This window comes from Mirounga leonina, unplaced genomic scaffold (genome assembly GCF_011800145.1).
Source record: "Mirounga leonina isolate KUSES-001 unplaced genomic scaffold, KU_Mleo_1.0 Mir_174, whole genome shotgun sequence".
Taxonomy (NCBI): domain Eukaryota; kingdom Metazoa; phylum Chordata; class Mammalia; order Carnivora; family Phocidae; genus Mirounga; species Mirounga leonina.
In genome coordinates, this window is record NW_023270451.1 from 70666412 (window position 1) to 70684517 (window position 18106).

General features: G+C 49.6%; 1 protein-coding gene across 1 annotated transcript in view; it reads right to left on the reverse strand.

Annotated features, from left to right (window-relative positions):
- Positions 1–18106, reverse strand: part of PLXNA4 (plexin A4) — a 421883-nt gene that overhangs the window by 329533 nt on the left and 74244 nt on the right. The window contains exon 3 of the mRNA XM_035021130.1: positions 13553–13735. Coding sequence (XP_034877021.1) covers positions 13553–13735 — 183 coding nt within the window. The remainder of the gene's footprint in view (positions 1–13552; positions 13736–18106) is intronic.

An 18106-nucleotide genomic window follows, 5' to 3' on the forward strand; every position in this document is an offset into this window, starting at 1 on the left:
TAAAATCTTTTGCCAGAGACCACAGAAACATCATCATAGTGGAAGGATGGAAAGAAAGAAAGTTCTTCAAGCAACTTAGACCAGAACTGACAACCTCTCTTCAAGTAAACATGCTGGGGAAAGCTGCAAAGAGAAATTGTGACCCAGGGTGCGAGGGTAGGGATGCACACCTGGAAGGGGGTATTAGGACTACACAGCAGGACCCAGGAGGGAGAGGCAAGGTCAGCCCTGGGAGCAAAGTAGTGTTAGAGAGGGGCTCTGGGCCATTGTCCATCACACACACACACGCACACACTCCCACAGCGCTGGGACATTTGGAGAAGAAACAAAATCAGTTCGGATTGTGAACCATTTATCCTGTAGTGGCAAAATGAGATTTCTTTTCTGCTGTTCTTTTAATCAAAAGTCAGCTCATAAATCAAAGACCTGGTTTCCAGGCTGCAGGAGATGGTAGGAGGGACCCCAAGCTCAGAGCTGAGCATGCCCTGCCTGTGCCCCCTTCTCACCCCGGTATTCACCTGTTAGAGCGCCTCACATGTCCTAGCAGCTCAGTGAGCGGCCAAGGATGGCTCAGCTGAATTACATCGTTCACCTTCCTCATTGGGCTTCTGAAGTTCTGCCAACGAGATCTTAAGCACAGTTAAATCCCACAGGGACTGGTTAGTGCATCTACTTGGAGCATCTGGGGTTTCCCCTAGAGACCCCTGTCTCTGGAGACCTTCCACACTCCCTGCCTGGGTTCACACGGGCCTTTATATCCACGGATTTTGAAGACTCTTCTTTAGAGGTTTCCTAGGCACAGAAAGTCCTATGATCCTCACCATCTTCCCAATTTTTATTAATTTTTTTCTTCCTGGTGAATCAAAGAATGCTCTATGGATGTGAAGTCCTATTATCCTCAGCTCCTTCATAAGAGAGGTGGAGGGTGCATATATCAATATACTCATTGCTCAAATAAACAATTTGTCCAAAGTCAGAGGTGCTGCCACAAAACAGTGAGGATTTCCCTGCTGTCAATTCCAGCTCTTCATGTACCATGCAGGTCTGGTTCCTAACTATTGAGAGGCATGGGTAACCCCAGACATACACCCGGACAGACAGATACAGACCCGAACATAAAGACTGCAGGGGTGCCTAGGAATGGGTGTGGGGCACAACAGGGTGGCATTCAGTGGCTCCTTTTGCTCCTTCTCACGTTTCTCTGGCTTAAGAGAATGGCTGCCATCACCACTGAGGAAGTGTATTGTTCTCCATTTCTTTTTTTTAAGGATTTTATTTATGAGAGAGAGAGAGAGCGCACGCACCAGCAGGGCAGAGGGAGAGGGAGAAGCAGACTCCCCTCAGAGCAGGAAGCCCGACGTGGGGCTCGACCCCAGAACCCCGAGATCACAGCCTGAGCTGAAGGCAGACCCTTAACCCACTGAGCCACCCAGGCGTCCCCTATTTTCCCATTTCTGAGCTGCTCCTCACCTAGGCACCTTAAAGTGCTTTGTGTACCCACACTCACATGCCTTCATACTCTGAAGGGAAATAGGGACAAAGAAAGGGAACCCCTTACAAGAGGAGGGATGAAAGGAGAGCTTTCGGCTTCCTGTCCAGAATCTACCCAGGAAGCCCAGGGCCTCTCTCTCCCTGTCCCCCACCCGACCCCAACCCAGCAACGCCCCTGCGCTCCCACCCCCAGACAGAGTCCAGACAAAAGCAAAGGTCCCTCTCCCCTGTCCCCAGACCCAAGTCCCTCAAAAACAATCAAATTTAAAGCAGAGAGATTAAATTATCGCTAAGCTAATTATGGGAATCACACTTAGGCTGGCTGCCGGGAAGCGAGGTCAGCAGGCAGGAGGCATTAAAATGAAAGGCAGATGCAAGAAGCACTTAAAAAAGCAACTGGGAGACTCATTACCGCCCCCCCTCCACACACACACACACACACACACGGAGGAGAAAGAACCCACTCTGATGTTTGAGACGCTGTCCATCTGGGCAATAGTCAGCGCGTTTGACAGCTAAATAGCTCCACTCTGTCATCATCTCGAAGCCCAAGTGGGCGAGTCAGAGGTAAACTGATTAGATGGTGTGTGCTAATTTCCCAGAGAGAACACGGGGGAGGTGGGGCTCAGCCAGAGAGGGCGGCACAAGGGAGGAGCGGCCCCAGGCTTGCGCGCAGAGAAGGGTCTAGCTCCCAAGTGTGCAGGCACGGGCGCATCCAGGTACATGTGGGGATTAGGCACATGTGCGTGTTTGTGACATGAATGTGTGTGTAAGTGTGGGAGGGGGCACACAGTCCTGCACGTGTGGGTATATGTCTTATCTACCTGGAAACAGAAGGTGGAGAGCTTAGAAAGGATCCGGGGGCCCCTCCTAGCACATTTGCAAAAGGGCAACTCCTCATGAGCTTTCTGTGATCGCCAAGGCCCTCACAATGGCTGCCACCAGCTCAGCCATGAAAATACGTATCATTTTCTCCTGTTATGGGGGCTCAGTGACTCTCATGCATCATCAGTATGATGTAAGTTTAAGACATGTCAGCCAAAAAATTGGCAGTCGACAAAATAAGTTTGAGAGCTAAAAATCAATGTTGTTCAAACCAATCTGCAGGATGGCGTCCTCGGCTCAGAATTCCAGCTCCGCACTTCTCCTGCCTTTTCCAGAGAGCAGCGGACGGTGGGGAGCCCTGATAAGGAGGTCCGAGAACTGGCCTGGAGTGGGTAGCCAGTGTGGGAACCAGATTGGGTTCATTGCCCAGAGGAATGGAACTCAGGGGCCAAAAGTCCTGCCTGTGTCCAGAATGAATTTTGGAATTCACAATTAGAAAAGCAGATTCAGAGGGGGAAGTAGAGGAATCTTTGTGGGTTAAGTTACTCAGGGAAAATTAATTTGGGAGGCTCGATTTAATTGCAGGTAAGAGAAATGATTTAACAAATCTGGATGATTTAATTACCCCCAGAGACATCGGCTGAGCACAATCTGATCTCTGTACTTAAGTAGAAAAGTGCCCTCACTCTTATGGAAAACTGAGTGCAGGGAAATACAAACATGCAGAGCCTAATAATAGAAGGAACTGAACAACTCTAGTTTTTGTTTGAGGAGAAAAAGCAAATCACAAGAAAACCAGCTGATAGAGGATTTAGTTTTTTTTTTTTTTAAAGATTTTATTTATTTATTTGAGAGAGAGAGAATGAGAGAGAGCACATGAGAGGGGGGAGGGTCAGAGGGAGAAGCAGACTCCCTGCCGAGCTGGGAGCCCGATGCGGGACTCGATCCCGGGACTCCAGGATCATGACCTGAGCCGAAGGCAGTCGCTTAACCAACTGAGCCACCCAGGCGCCCGAGGATTTAGTTTTTAAAAAAATCTCTAACACGACGTCTGGATTGATGATATGAAATCAGCCATATCCTATATTCCTCACACATTTTCTCCAGTATTAAGCCAGAAGAGACCATAGCTCTTTAAGTCAAGAAACATCTAGCACATTACAGATGACCAAGTTGATATTTCTTGACTCACTGTGGACGATCACACTAATAGTCTTTATGGTAAACTGTGTTATTGACAAAATGTTCTCTGCCCCTCCCTCCCTCCTCCACGTACATATACACACCAGGCCTCTTCCTGTGGCAGGTGTATATTTCCCACACCATTCACTTTGGTCTGACCAATAAAATGTGAGTGGCAAGAATGGGTACTACTTCCAAGAGGCAGCTCTAACAGTCCATCAGGTAACTCTGCCGTCTCTCTTTTCCTTCTGATGGAAGACTGGCATGGCCCCAGACAGAGGGGCTGCTCTTCAGTCTCTGTCCCAAATATATCACGTGGAGCACAGCCACCACCCAACCAGGGTGCACAGCGAACGTGAGCTGGAAATAACCTTTATGGTGGTAAGCTACTTAAATTTGGGGGTCAATACAACGTAATGTAGCCTAAGCTAGCTGACAGACCTCTACACACACCCAGATCTATAAGCCTTAACAGTCAGTCTTCAGATACATTTGTTACTTTCGGACAGCTCTGTACGTGGTAACTGAAGTCTAACTGGGAAGGTTTAGATGCACTGGGACAAAGATCCAGCTATATTAATACACTGTTTTTTATGTAAAGAGAATAAACTGCTTTCAGAAGAAGTTCTCAGCTATGGATTTTGAAACATCTGATTGCCTGTGATTTGGGGGTGATCAAAACAGGACGGAATAAAAACTCAAATTGATAAAATGGATACATGACATAACCTTTTTGGAAAAGGATTCTTCCATTTGGAAAAGGATTCATTGGCTTCCTTCAATGAACTCATATTTCTTCCCCCCAAGCCCATGACCTTTCCGTTGGAGGAAGAAGCCCACAGCCTAGTCGAGGCATGAAGTAGTCAGTACCGCCTGTACCCCTCTGGCCTTGACACTGCCCAGATCATGGCGGCGGGGGGGGGGGGGGTTGTCTAGCATCCCAGCTGCCATGGTGGCACTCAAGGTCAATGATGTGCAAGTTCAGGTCCACCCAAGGCCTAAGCTGATTCTGCCTGAAAAACCTCATGCGATCTAAAAGAGACTTACTCTGTGAGTGAGATTTAAAATGTGCTTTCCTGGGGCGCCTGGGGGGTGCAGTCAGTTAAGCGTCTGACTCTTGGTTTCAGTTCAGGTTGTGATCTCAGGGTCGTGAGATCGAGCCCCATGGCAGGCTCTGTGCTCAGTGGGGAGTCTGCTTGAGATTCTCTCTCCCTCTGCCCTCCCCCCACTCGCACGTGCTTGTTCTCTCTCTAAAATAAAGAAATCTTTAAAAAATTAATAAAATGGATAAATAAATCTTTAAAAAAATGCATTTTCCTTTCCCATATCTGGTATGTCTGAAAGAAGGCCCCAAACAACTGTGATCATAAAGATTAAATAAGATAGTCTATGTATGCTAATCTGAAGCATTTAAAATATAATTACACACGACTTTTCAAAAAACCTGTGTATCCATTGTAAGAAGTCCCCATAGAGGAGTCCTGTTTCTGGTAGAAACTCATGGATAAATGCTATGATCTTTTGGGGGAGGCTGAAGAAAATGGACAGAATTGAATGAACCCTGGAGGAGATGTTGTCAGCAGAGAGACCGAATTAAAGCATTTATAGACTTACAGATCTTTAAGAAGAGACCAAAGCTCTCTGTCTTCACTGTTATCAAAAACACAAAGTACATGAGATGCCCATAGGATCTTGGGCATAATTCTGCCTGAAAACCCACGGGCCTCTGAGCCTCCCAGTGGGAAGACCCGAAAAGCAGGAGCACTTGGGTGAAGTTCTGGGTACCGTGATGAAAGCCAGTTCCACGGCGGCTTCAGCATCCTTCTGACGTCTCAAGTCCAACCACCCGCGCACACTCAGATCAGCTGCCCCCACCCCACCCCAGCATGCTCACATCTTGGTGGGGAGATGGGAGTGGTTGAACAGAAAGATAAGGATCCTCTTTTCAAGAGCGACAGATCTCCTCCTTCCTGTTTGCCTTCTGTTCCGCCCTCCTTGCTTCCAAGGCCTCAGGAGCCTTGGGGGGAAGGGAAGTGGCTTCTGAGAGATTCTTCTGGAAACCAGAAAAACTGGGACCAGGGGAGGCACTGGGGATGCCAGGTGTTTCAGTAGCCTGAGAATGGTGTCAAGGAAGGGAGAGCCTATGGGGTGGGGGAGACCCCTGAGCCAACACCCACGGCTTTCAGACCCATTCCTTGGACCCCTTTTCCTTTTTTTTTTTTTTTTTTTGATTATTTAAGAGAGAGAGTGAGAGAGAGAGTGAGAGAGAGAGAGAACATGAGTAGGGGGGAGGAAGAAATAGACTCCCTGCAGAGCAGGGAGCCCAATGTAGGGCTCAATCCCAGACCCTGAGATCATGACCTGAGCTGAAGGCAGACACTTAACCGACTGAGCCACCCAGGCGCCCCTGGCCCTCTTTTCCTAATGGGACTCATGTGGGCAAAGCAGATCAACAGAGTAGACCTAGGTCCTCACCCAGCTATGCCAGCAACATGGGATACAATGAAGATGGTCTCCCACTTTTTCACCGTCCTGAGCCTTGGGCTCTGCAGTGAATAATGGAGATAATGCTACCTGGTGATGGGCATCGAGCAGTGGCTTTGGGGGAAAGGGTGCCCCCCAAGTCACTGTCCCTCAGGTCACCAAATCTAGAAAGGAACTGGGGAGCCAGTGTGCCCCAGGCCTCACTGGCCTCACAGTGGTCCTGGGTGAATTGGTCAGGATGATGTTTGTGAGGCAGAAGAACAATACTGCATAATGACAGGAACAACAGGCAAGAGCAGATAGCACATGATCTTAGAAGTGGATCATCCCCATTTCCAGCCCCAGCCGACACCCTGACTGTAGTCTATTGGTAACCCCGAACCAGAACCACCCAGCTAGGCCATGCCTGGATGCCTGGCCACAGAAACCATGAGATAATAAAGGTTGTTTTGTTTAAGCCTCTACGTTTTGGGGTAATCAATTAGCTACTGCCCCTGCATCACCTGGGGCAGGATGGAAAGTATGGAGTGACTACAGCAGACTCGAGAGAGTTATTTTTTTTTTTAAAGATTTTATTTATTTATTCATGAGAGACAGAGACAGAGAGAGAGAGAAGCAGACTCCCAAGGAGCAGGGAGCCCGATGTGGGACTCGATCCCAGGACCCTAGGATCATGACCTGAGCCGAAGGCAGACGCTTAACCATCTGAGCCACCCAGGCGCCCATCGAGAGAGCTATTTTAAAAGTCCCTGTGAATGCCTCTACGAGAAGCCAAAGCTGCTGCGAAAAACACCGTGACACCCCCAAGAGGCCGGCCATGTGGCCACATTCCCAGAAGTCACCTGCTAACAAGTAGGGACTACACAGACACCCCAGTCAGAGCGCCAACCAGTGGGTCCTGAGTCAGTCCCGCTGCCTTCCCCATCAAAGTTGGCAGAGAAAGTAGAGTGATTTCAGGTGACGAAGACCTCCCCTGCTCCTGCCCTCACCGAGGGCCTTCGCCGCTACGGACAGAAAGATGCTCTTCTCCTCTGATGTGGGGTCTCTCAGATGCGAGCCCGGCAGCACGGGGCCCTTTGCAGCTGGGGGCCCCGTCCTCTTCTCTCCTCTGTTCCTCCCTCTTCCTCTGGTACACCATGTCTTTCATCCTTCCCCATCTTTGTTGTCTTGGTTACATGGCCAGACTCCTGATATGCTGCTAGTTTTCATTTTAATGATATGTTCTTGTAAAGCACAATATTTTACTTCAATTGCATGTGTCACTGGATAAATTCCTCCAGCGTGTCTGGCATTTGAGCATCAGCTGACTGAGTGCACTCTATGATTTGGGGGTGTTTCTGCAGCACTCTCTTCAATTTTAACATCTTTGCATTTTAATTTATGATCAGGATCATTCTACACAAATGTATATATATACACACACATATGAGTCAAAAAAATGGCACACGTGTATCAGTAAATCTTGAATTGGCAAAGTTCATTTAAGACTGTCTCCTTAAATCATGTGCACTACTAATGATCATTTGGAAAATAAAATGACAAGTGTTCCTGAGGTGGTATTTTCCGGGGATCTCAAAGTGCGTTATTCTAGAGGATGTCAGGAGGAGAAGGAAATGATGCCCCAGCTTACAGTGTCAAGCCGCTCTGAGGGGGGCTCCATCGTGAGGACACCTCCCCAAGCCTGCTCAGGTCTGCTCTGAAGGACCACTTGAGATCCCCCCCACCCCCGACCAGGGACATGCGGGGACCGTGGGTGGGCCCAAGGGCAGAGTAGTGAAAAGTAGCAAGGGGCAAGAAGTGAGTGCCAGTGGGGATACACTTATGTAAAAAGGATGACTAAATGGAGACTTCATATTGCTCAAGAATGTAAGATATGCCCACAAGGACAGCGACTAGCTTAGGCTGCTCTCCACATCTACCCGATGTGGCATGGCCTAAAAGGCTTAAACCCCAGCAGGGGAGACTGTGCAAGGTGGACCAGAAGTGTGGAGTTGGCGTGAGGTGAGGCCAGTCTGAAGGCCCGTCCTGGGGTCCCCAGGCTTGAAAGACTAACGACCGAACAGCCATCTCTTGTGCCTGCTGAGATGTGAGATGAGTGGAAGGAGCACGCACCCCCACACCCACCCCCGCCGCCCCGGATCTGTGATGCTCTTCTGTCTGTAACACCTTCAACCTCAGCTCCTCTCCACTTACCCCACAGCCTCACATCCACACAGGCCTCAAATTTGCAAAACCAGCAGTGGGAACTGCAGAAAGAACATGGCAAAACAATCAAACAAAACTGCTTTGATGGTCTTTTTCCACAATGGAAACTGTCCAGCATTGATTCTTCCATATTTCTTTTCCTTCCTGCTTGAGTGTCCAACCACATGCAAACCAGCCAGCAGCTCTGTTTGAAGAGACCCATAACAGAGCGCACTGACCAAATCCTACATCAGGTAATACAGCTCTGCTCTAATCTTAGGGTCCTGGGGTAAGTTAGAGTTCCCACATTACATCTCCATTTGATTTTGTGATGCCTTCACCCATTTGGAATCCTATCTATGGCATGAATTTCTTTTTTAAAGTTGATTTAATTTCCAGGAGTGTTAAGAATTCTCAGATACATTTAGGAAGTTGCAAAGCAGGAGCTACTCATCTCTGATCTGACATTGCTCTGTGACTCGAGCATTGCACGTGCCCCCACACACACACGCAGCATCCATTCCTGAGAACTTACGGTCAGAATGATACAGACCCAGGTGGGTCTCCCTCTACCCAACTCCACTTCTGTTTGGTTGCCCTTCCGGACCTGTGGTCAGGCTCGGGGGCGGGGTGGTGCGGAACACAAACAAATCGATTTCAAAATAGGCTCAAGGAAAAAAATTAGGCAGATTATGTTAATGTGCATAATAATTGCCAATAAGAATGATTTTTAGGGCACCCACTCCCGTTGACTCTCCGTGCTGAAACACACTGAATTCCTATCAAGAGACGCTGGTAAGGCTTGGTGTGTCACACCTGTGGGTACGTACCCTAACACGAGCCACGAGTCAGATCAGCCCGAATTCTGCTTAACGAGGATCCACAAAGTGCTCCGCCCCTTAGGTGCGAACAGTTTAACCGAGCTAAACACTCAGGAACGATGCGATCACAAAATGAAAGGAGCAATCACACCTCAAGTAGGAGTTTATGATGTTTTGGCTCACGATGAACATTAGTCTCTCCACCAATGTCAGGCGGTAACTCATGGCTGCACAACAGCCATACAATACGATCACTTAGTGGTAGGAATGCGAGAGGCAAGGAGAGAGGGTTCCGGCCAAAAGAGTTACGCAAAGAGATTTTTGTCCATCTGAGGCAGCAACTGGCCTCGTTACCCCAACTTGGGACAAAGATTTTCAGGTTTATACAGACACCCTAGAGCAGATCGGGATGGTGTTTGCCTTAAGATTTTTTTTTTTTTTAACCTGGAGTTGAAATTTTAACAGTCTGTGGGTTATTTCTAAGTTCCTAAGTACTTCCTGGTGACTGTAGCGTTTATATGCCACTTTTTTTTTTTTTTTAAGATTTTTATTTATTTATTTGACAGAGAGAGACACAGCAAGAGAGGGAACACAAGCAGGGGGAGGGGGAGAGGGAGAAGCAGGCTTCCCGTGGAGCAGGGAGCCCGATGCAGGGCTCGATCCCAGGACCCTGGGATCATGACCTGAGCCGAAGGCAGACGCTTAACGACTGAGCCACCCAGGCGCCCCTATATGCCACGTTTCTTAATAGCACTCGCCTATAATGCTTGCCACGGAAAAGCTGCCCATACTGGCCATCACACACACACACACACACACACACAAGCACGCACGCACGCACGGGCACGCACGCATCAGAAAACGTAAAAGACATCCAAATTGGCACTTTCCTCACCTCCTTTCCCTCTGCCTCATGTGATGTATGCACTAAAGGAGTGAAATTATGGTCCTCAGAGGCCAGGTTGCAAATGATGAGGACCCACACCTTTCAAACAAAAGGAAAAGTCAGTAATTTCGAGGGCAGGCTATGGATCACTACAGTCTAGCTCCAAGACCCCAGAAACACACAGCAAACCCCCAAGCCCTCGCATCCACCCTCCCCACCTCGAGTCCCTTGTCGTATGGCAAAGAACTCTGCATGGCCCTTGATACACACAGGAGATTATTACAGGGCTCAGAGAAGACAACTCTGTAATTACGGCTACAGTATGATTTCCATTATTCTCACTCCCTGGTTTCAGCAGCTCACAAAACTTCCCGCAACATCCTCTTGTAGCCCCAAAGCATCTCACAGCTGGGCCTCTGCCCAAAAGGTGAATGTGGTCTGATAGCCTCTGGGAAAAGCAATACAGAGTGCTGGCAAGGAAAGGGGAGTGGTGCTCAGTGAGCCGGGGTGGTGGGAAATTCTATTGTTCCGAAAAAAATAAATAAACTGGCCAGTTTTGCTTTTTATTATTTCAAACAACTGGCTCAGCGGCCCAGCCTTCCTTTCCCAACTCAGACCATCCCCTGGGCCGGCGGTGCCGAGTCTGTAGCAGCCGTCACTAGGCTCCTGCAAAAGTATTAAAAAGGCTGCCACTCTGAGCTCGTAGCGCAGAAAGTTTGGCTGCCCCAACAGCCCAGTTTTCCCCAGGAGGGCCGCTGGCTCATTCCCCCTCACATGACCCTCTGCTCTTACCTCTCAAATGTTTATGCTTCACCAATCCCACCATTGCTCTGGAAATTAAATGGAACGTCCCAGGTGGCTGAAACAGAACTGTTCTCTTTTTTTTTTTTTTTAAAGATTTTATTTATTTATTTGAGAGAGAGCACATGAGAGGGGGGAGGGTCAGAGGGAGAAGCAGACTCCCTGCCGAGCAGGGAGCCCGATGCGGGACTCGATCCGGGGACTCCAGGATCATGACCTGAGCCGAAGGCAGTCGCTTAACCAACTGAGCCACCCAGGCGCCCCGAAACAGAACTGTTCTGATATAAACTCCCCAAAGGAAAAAAATGGGAAATGCCAGCCCGAGGTTTATAAAGCCCCAAGCCTCCTGGTCAGGTGATGCTTGTTGTTGTTGGCCCGGCTGACCTCCGGGGACACTTGAAGGCAAGGCTCTGCCTGCGGCCTGCCCTGTGAGCATTGTCTCTGTGCCCTGTGCATGCCCAGACTCTCAGATGTGTCCCCAGCCCACTGTCACAGAGATGTGCTGCACTCTGACCTCCCCATCAGGGCCCAGGCTTCCACGGGTGCAAGACAGTCAGCCCCCCACTGACCTCAAGCCACCCTCTGACCAACAGCACACATTTGCAAGTTGACTGTCGTGGGTTTACGATGCAGCCATGGCCGGGAAACATGTCTCTTTTTCTCCCCCAAGAGAAAATAACTGTCTGTTCTGTTATGTGCACTGAGTTCTCAATGTTTATTTCACTGACACCAGCTCAGACGATGACCAAAAAAAAAAAAAGAAAAAGAAAAGAAAGCCTCCTACAGGATCCACTTACTCAGTCTTGCCAGCAAGTAAATGACCCTAAGGCACAGGGTAGGAAGTTCAGTGGGTGCGAATCTTCTAGCGCACTGGGGTAAGTTACTTCTCCATTGCACTGAGCTTGGGCTCACTAGAGAAAAGAGTGAAGGCTTGCTTGGTTTTTACTCTCCATAGTGGCTCCATATCTTGCTTGGTTTTATCTCTCCAGAGTGGCTCCATAGGGCCAGGCGAAGCAGGTCAATAGACATCTCATTGTACGAACTACATATGGGAATGCCTTCGGTATTTAGGACTCACTTTTCTAGCAAACCAAACTTACTGAATCATAATAAAGAATGAAATCATCTGAGCATCCAACAGAAACACCTTCAGGCCCATGCTCCAAAGCCTGGGTTTTTCCCTCCTCTGTTTATACTGAGGCTTATCGGACACAATTTCAGCCGGTTTGGATGCCTGACTCCCAGCTCACGGGAAGCTGGAAGCCACGGACAGAGGGAGGAGGAAGGAGCGGGGTTGGCCCAGGCTCCTGACAGCAGCTGGAGGTGACGAGCCACAGTGTGCACTAGATGGAGAGGCAGGAGGCGGCCCCACCCAGACAGGAGTCGCGCCAGAACGACATACCTACGGGTCACACACGACACCTTCTGGGGCGTCCACGAGGTTCGTGAGCCAGAATCACCGCAAGACGCCAAGGCAGCAACAAAACGTTTGCTTGGGCTTAATAGAGTCTTTGCAGAGAGGCAGGAAACTATGAAATACAGTTCTTAAAGCCACGTAGATGGTGGTCACATGCATTGTGCATTTGACATGTGAGGTTGTACTCTAGGGCGTCACAGTTAGCTCTCCGGGCAGTACCAGATGGTGGCACGCCGCCCGCACCAGCCTCCTGGTGCCTCATGGCATTTCACCAGCACAGGCTTCCTCTTCCAGATACTACCCATGTCACTACTCCCCACACATCCCCACCTCACACACACCTCTCCCCCCACCACCCCGTACGCTCACACGCCAGCCCCACTGCCTGTTCCGAGAGATGTAGAATTTAAAGAAAGAAATGATGGCCAGGCCATTACATAGTAGGATGGGAGAGTAGGCAAAGTCTAGATTTGCTGAGAATGTGTCCCCTTGACCACGCGCAGCTGATACCCAGAAATGCAGCGAAGGGAAAGTAGAGCTCAAAGTTGTCTCAGATCGGGCAGTGCCCGATGTGGAATCACACAATATCCAGAGAATTCTGAGGGAAGCCTAAATTAGACAAGCAGGAGTTCCACATGGATTCATCAACATTTCCCTAGGACAAGACTGAAGTGCAATTATCAGCTGACACAAAACAGGAGGTACGGCGTAGTCTTAGGAAGGCTTTGGATACCATCAAGGGGGGGCTCTCGGGCACCAGCTCCAAGTCACTGAGATGAGAAGCCTGAGCAGAAGTGGGTGAGGGAAGAGTCTTGGATGGAAGGGTGCCCCCAACACTGCTGATGGGCCAATATCACCCAGTACCCCGAGGCCAGCAAGCTCTGGGGGACAAGGAAGAAAAGCTCCTGTCCCACATCACACCATTCTCCTCCACCTCAAGTAATTTCTATGCCCCCACAATACCCACAGTTTCCTCATCCCACGATCTGACACAGCCCCATTATCAACTCCAGCAGGTCCTGCACTTTCCTCCATCTATTTCCCTGCACAGATTCCCGATGGATACACTAGTAAAAGGACTGAAGCAAGAGGAACATGTACATAACTTGCCTCTGCCCACCTTCCCCAACCACCCCAGCCTTAGAAAGCCTTTGCATTAGGCCACAAACCCAAGCTGGACAGAGCACACCATCGCGAGGCTGGGGCAACTCCTCCACGTGCACCCCAGCCCCAGGGAAGAGGTGCATCTGCACACTCACCCACTGTGATTCCCACAGTAACCCTCCGCACAAAGGCAAAGGGACAGGGTATCAGTCATGACCTCAAGAGTGACATATCTCCTTAGCTCAAACTTGTATCACTTGCCTACCAGGGCCAAAGTAGTAAAACATGAAATCATATCCATCCCAGTGGGGACAGATGGCCTTCAGAATAACCAAAATGACTGCACCTCATTCCTACCTTCTTCAGCTTGCCACTTTTGGTGCCCACGAAGGCCAGAGAGTGATTCTTGTAGACGTATGCGATGACAGAAGTCATGCGGTCCCTGTCCTCCGTGAAGACAGGAATGCCGCGCACCATCTCGGACACACCCAGGGGGGCATTCATATCCAGGCCACAGAAATTATCATCAATGGTTAAGAGCTGAAAATTAAAAAGGAGAAAAATTAGGAGGGAATATCAGGACAATAAGCAGAAGTACCGAGTCAGGGAGCTACAGGGCTAGAAGAATCCCTTTTTTACATGAAAAACTCGGATCCAGAGAAACTAGGTGACCTGTCAACAGTCAAGCAGGTGGCAGGACCATGGCAAAAAAACACAGATCCTGAGAGTCTCTTTCCTCTCCTGGCCTCCATGGGCTCTCTGCCCCAGCTCCAACCCCTTCCAGGCGCCATCTTGGTAGCTTAGATTGTCCATCATCACCATCACACCAGCAAGCACTGGGCCAGCACCCATGAGCGGGGGCTCCAGACAGCTCTCCTTAGGAATAGAGGGAATATGGCCTCCATACCTAGAACTTACTAAGTTGAGGAGACACACAGATGAGGACTCAAGAGCATAGAAGAGAAAACTGGAAACATTAACACGTGAATGACAATACCATGACAGAGGCATGTGCAGGCAATCAGTTGGGGAGAGAAATAGGAGAAGTGGAAGGTTCACGAATGAACTCAACAAGCCACAGAGGTGCCTCATTATGCCCCATCTCAGGCTCCCTGCTTTTATTTTAAAAGTGTGGTGAAGATGGGAAATCCTGGCCTTGTCATACCTACACCAGCATGTCCCTAAGTGTCTTCTGTGGAAGTCAAGTCCCCCCAAGATGCTCTACCAAAACAGGACTCCTTGGGCAAATAATTTTGTACTGAAACATAATATGTTCTAACACCATATAAGAGACTCATAACAGTTAGTTACAGTAAAGGTTTGAAAAGTCTTTTTAAGAAGAAATATGTTTAACATTCCTTCAGCCTTTCCCAATCATTGTATGTAAAATATATGTAAAAATGACTGGAACACCTATGAACCTTCCTTAAAGAGAATATCCCCTGGATACCCTGTTTCCTGAATCCTGGACAATTCTAGGAGTCAGGGAACCAAGAGCAAAAACCTTTGGACCATTTTCCCCACCGTGTTTCGGCTGAATCTCTCCCTGTTTTATTCCAGGCTCCCAGGTTCCCATGTGAGCACAGGGTCACAGCTGGGTTCTGTCCCACTGAGGAGTGGAGAAGACCTTGCCACGGCTGGCATGGAGCCCCTAGCGCCCCACCGAGCAGCTCTGGTGTGACACAGACTTCTCTGAAAGCCCTAGGAACCTACGCTGGCTTTTCCTCTCCTTCTCAGAAGAACTGTGTGGCCTTAGAAGAGTTATTCCGTCTTCTCATGCTTTTATTTTCCACTCTATAAAGATGAAGGAAACAAGCCCTGCTTTTTGATGGGTTTCCATAAAGCCTATAGAGCTCACGCCTGTAAACGTCTTTGGACTTTGCAGAAAAAGGAGTGAAATAAAATCCAAGGTGTCACTTTTTTAAAGACTTCAATCCAGCCAAAGGAAAAGGCATCTGGAGAACCAGCAGGCAGGCTCTTGCCAGCGGAGCAGTGTGAAAGTGGCCAACTCTGAGCTTTCCAGGGACTCAGGGGGCCCCTCGGCTCCCTCCCAGGATTGGGAGGGGGCAACAAGGATTGTCCATCTCAGGGAAGACAACGTGCTGAGCATCTAAAACCTCTCTCTGACCTCTCTCCTCTTTCTTATCATGGGGGCGGCTGGGGCAGAGCTGGGGAGAGCCTGGGCAGGCCCGGGCAGGCCACGTGCAGAGCAGATGTCTGCACCACGCCTTTGATCTCCTCTGGCCTTTCTTGCGTAGTCTGGTCCAACAGCCCAGGCCAAACACAACCCCCAACTCCTCCCCCCACCCAAAGAAACAATATAGAAGTCAAAGTTAGGAGGGAGCTTTCAGGGTCTAGTCTGATCTTTATGGTTCTTTCCTAAAATGAGATGGGCGAGACCGGTGGTGGGGGGCAAAAGGGATAGAAAGCAAAGAAGGAGGAAAAATCCAGATAAAGGAGAATGGTGCCTTCTCCCTGTCGGACATAATAGCAGCATGACCCGCCAGGCATGCCAAGGGCAGCCTAGGGCATGCTGGGAATCCTCATGGCCTTGCATGTTCCTGCCTCCACTTCATAGGGAGTTCTTATCCCTGACTTTCTTGGCCCTAAGCTGTGCCACAGGGACTTCTGCCGTTATGATCCATTTTCCAAGCAGATGAGGCTGGAAGATTATCCACACAGCACAAGAAGAAACTGAGGCAGGGAGCGAGGCAAGCCACATTTGACATTCTCCCACCACCCTTAGCACAAACACGTGCCTCACTGACATGGGGAGCCTTAGGCTGCTCAGCCCCCAGAATTACATTTCTGAGCGGCCAGTTACCGAGTACCATTCTTCCCCTTGACTGGGCAGAACACAAACCAATAAATAAACAATCGCTTACAAAAAGAGTGTAAGCGTTTGGCCAATTGCAGCATTAAATCATGGTTTGCTCAGAGGCAGCAAGTCTCTGCCACTCGGACAACTTGAGCGGCAAGGGGCCCAAGGAGGAATGTTTTCACTGGAAGGAAGTGAGGACAGCTCAGCCTGGTGACCCGGTGGCCAGGGCCCTGCCCGTCTTTGGCTCAGGACGACTCCCTGAGAGGCTCAGGCAGGAGGCAGGCAGTCTGCTCACCTGTACATGAACAGTCATCCCCCACACTGCCTACCTCATGGTGTTGTCATCAGGCTCAAATAAGGCCAAGGCTGCAGCTGGGCTTCCTAACGTGGCATTGGGATTCCAGGGACAATGATGGCTTTCTCCCGAGCCCCCCTCCCACCATGTATCGGTTTCTCCCTCTAAACAGGGCTCCAGGTGATAAAGGTGTGATCAAGGCCTTGAACCAGGTGCAGTCCAGGTCCCCCAGCTGTGGCACGAGGGGGTCTTACTCTTTGTTTCCTCAAAGCAGGTGCAATGCGGCGGGGGGGGTGGGGGGTGGAATTTTTAACACTGAAGTAGCAGAAAAAACACAGGACTCGGGTTCACATGGCAGCCCGCTTCCCAACTCTACAACTTCGCATAGGCAGCTCCTGCTCTCTGAGCTTCACTCCCCTTGACTGGACTGTCATGAGGGCCAGGTGAGAAAGCAGGTGTGAAGACACTGGCTAACCTGGAAAGCACTTTGTCAATTTGAGGTGATATTTCATATTCGTTTTTTTAATGGGAATCCTGCCCAGAATGGGGGTAGGATGGCTATAGGGAGTGTCCCCAGCATGGCTCCCGACGGGAGCAGGCTCCCTAAGGACACCACCATGCCGGGTCTGAGCTGCGGCCCCAGGGCAATTAGAGCACCAGGGTGGGTGGGGGGGGGACCCCATAGGGACCACAGACCGGGGAGGCTGAGGTGGAAGGAGCAGATGCCAGAGCCGTGTGGGTCCTGGAAGGAAAGGCTAATTGGTGAAAGCCTTCGACAGGTGAGGGCTGGCGTGGATTCCAGAACACCCTGGGCCGCGGAGGAGGAGAGTGTCTGCCCTTGCCCTGGCCCAGCTCTCCCCTGGGCCCCATTAACAGCCAGATTAGAGTAGCAGCCAGAGGAGCCAGGAGTGGACTGCACCCCAGCGTAATCAGAGGCCTGGCCACAGCTCTCCCTCGGCTGCTCCACAGATGCCCACAAATGAGCTTTGGCCATTGTTAAAATGCTTATTTGTTAGACAGCAACTTCATGCTCACCAAGGACAAAATAAGGTTCTGTGCCATGAGAATCTATGCAGTGCCTACTTGGGCAACCCTGTGAACAGACAGGGTTCTGTTAAAGCCTTAGACAGGGCTACAGCCTTCTGCCCCGATCAGGAAGATCCCAAATCTGCTCTCCACAGATGTCTCCATGATTGCATGGCTTATAAATTAAGACCTATGATCCACTGGATTCCAGGGACCATGAGCTCAAGGACAGGACCATGTTTTAGGTGTCTTTGTACCCTTAGCTTAGTTTCTGGTTCGTAGTAGGTTAAGACATATGTGTTGAAAGAATGGATGGATGGATGGATGGATGGATGGATGGAAGGATGGATGAGTAAATGGAAACCCGACTTTCACAGTAGTTAACACTGTGGAACTAGAATCAGAATGTCTCGGTTTGAACCCCAACTCTACCACTTAATGCTGTGTGACCTTGGGCAAGGTACCTAACCTCTCTGTGTCTCAGCCTATTGGGAGAATGGGGATAATGTTATGAGTATATACTTCCTAGCGCTGTGGTAAGGATTAAATGATTTAATGCATGTAAACACTGTCTGGCACTTAGGGCTATAGAAGTGTTCGCTCTTATTGTTTGTCATCCTTAGACAATTCTGACAACCTTTGTGAGTCTCATGTTTTGGGGGAAATTCATGGTATCTACCTCAGAGCGGTGTTCCCACAATCAAAGGGCCTAATGCCATCAAGATGAAATAGCAAAAGGGGAACTTCCTAAAGATCTATAAGGCCTATG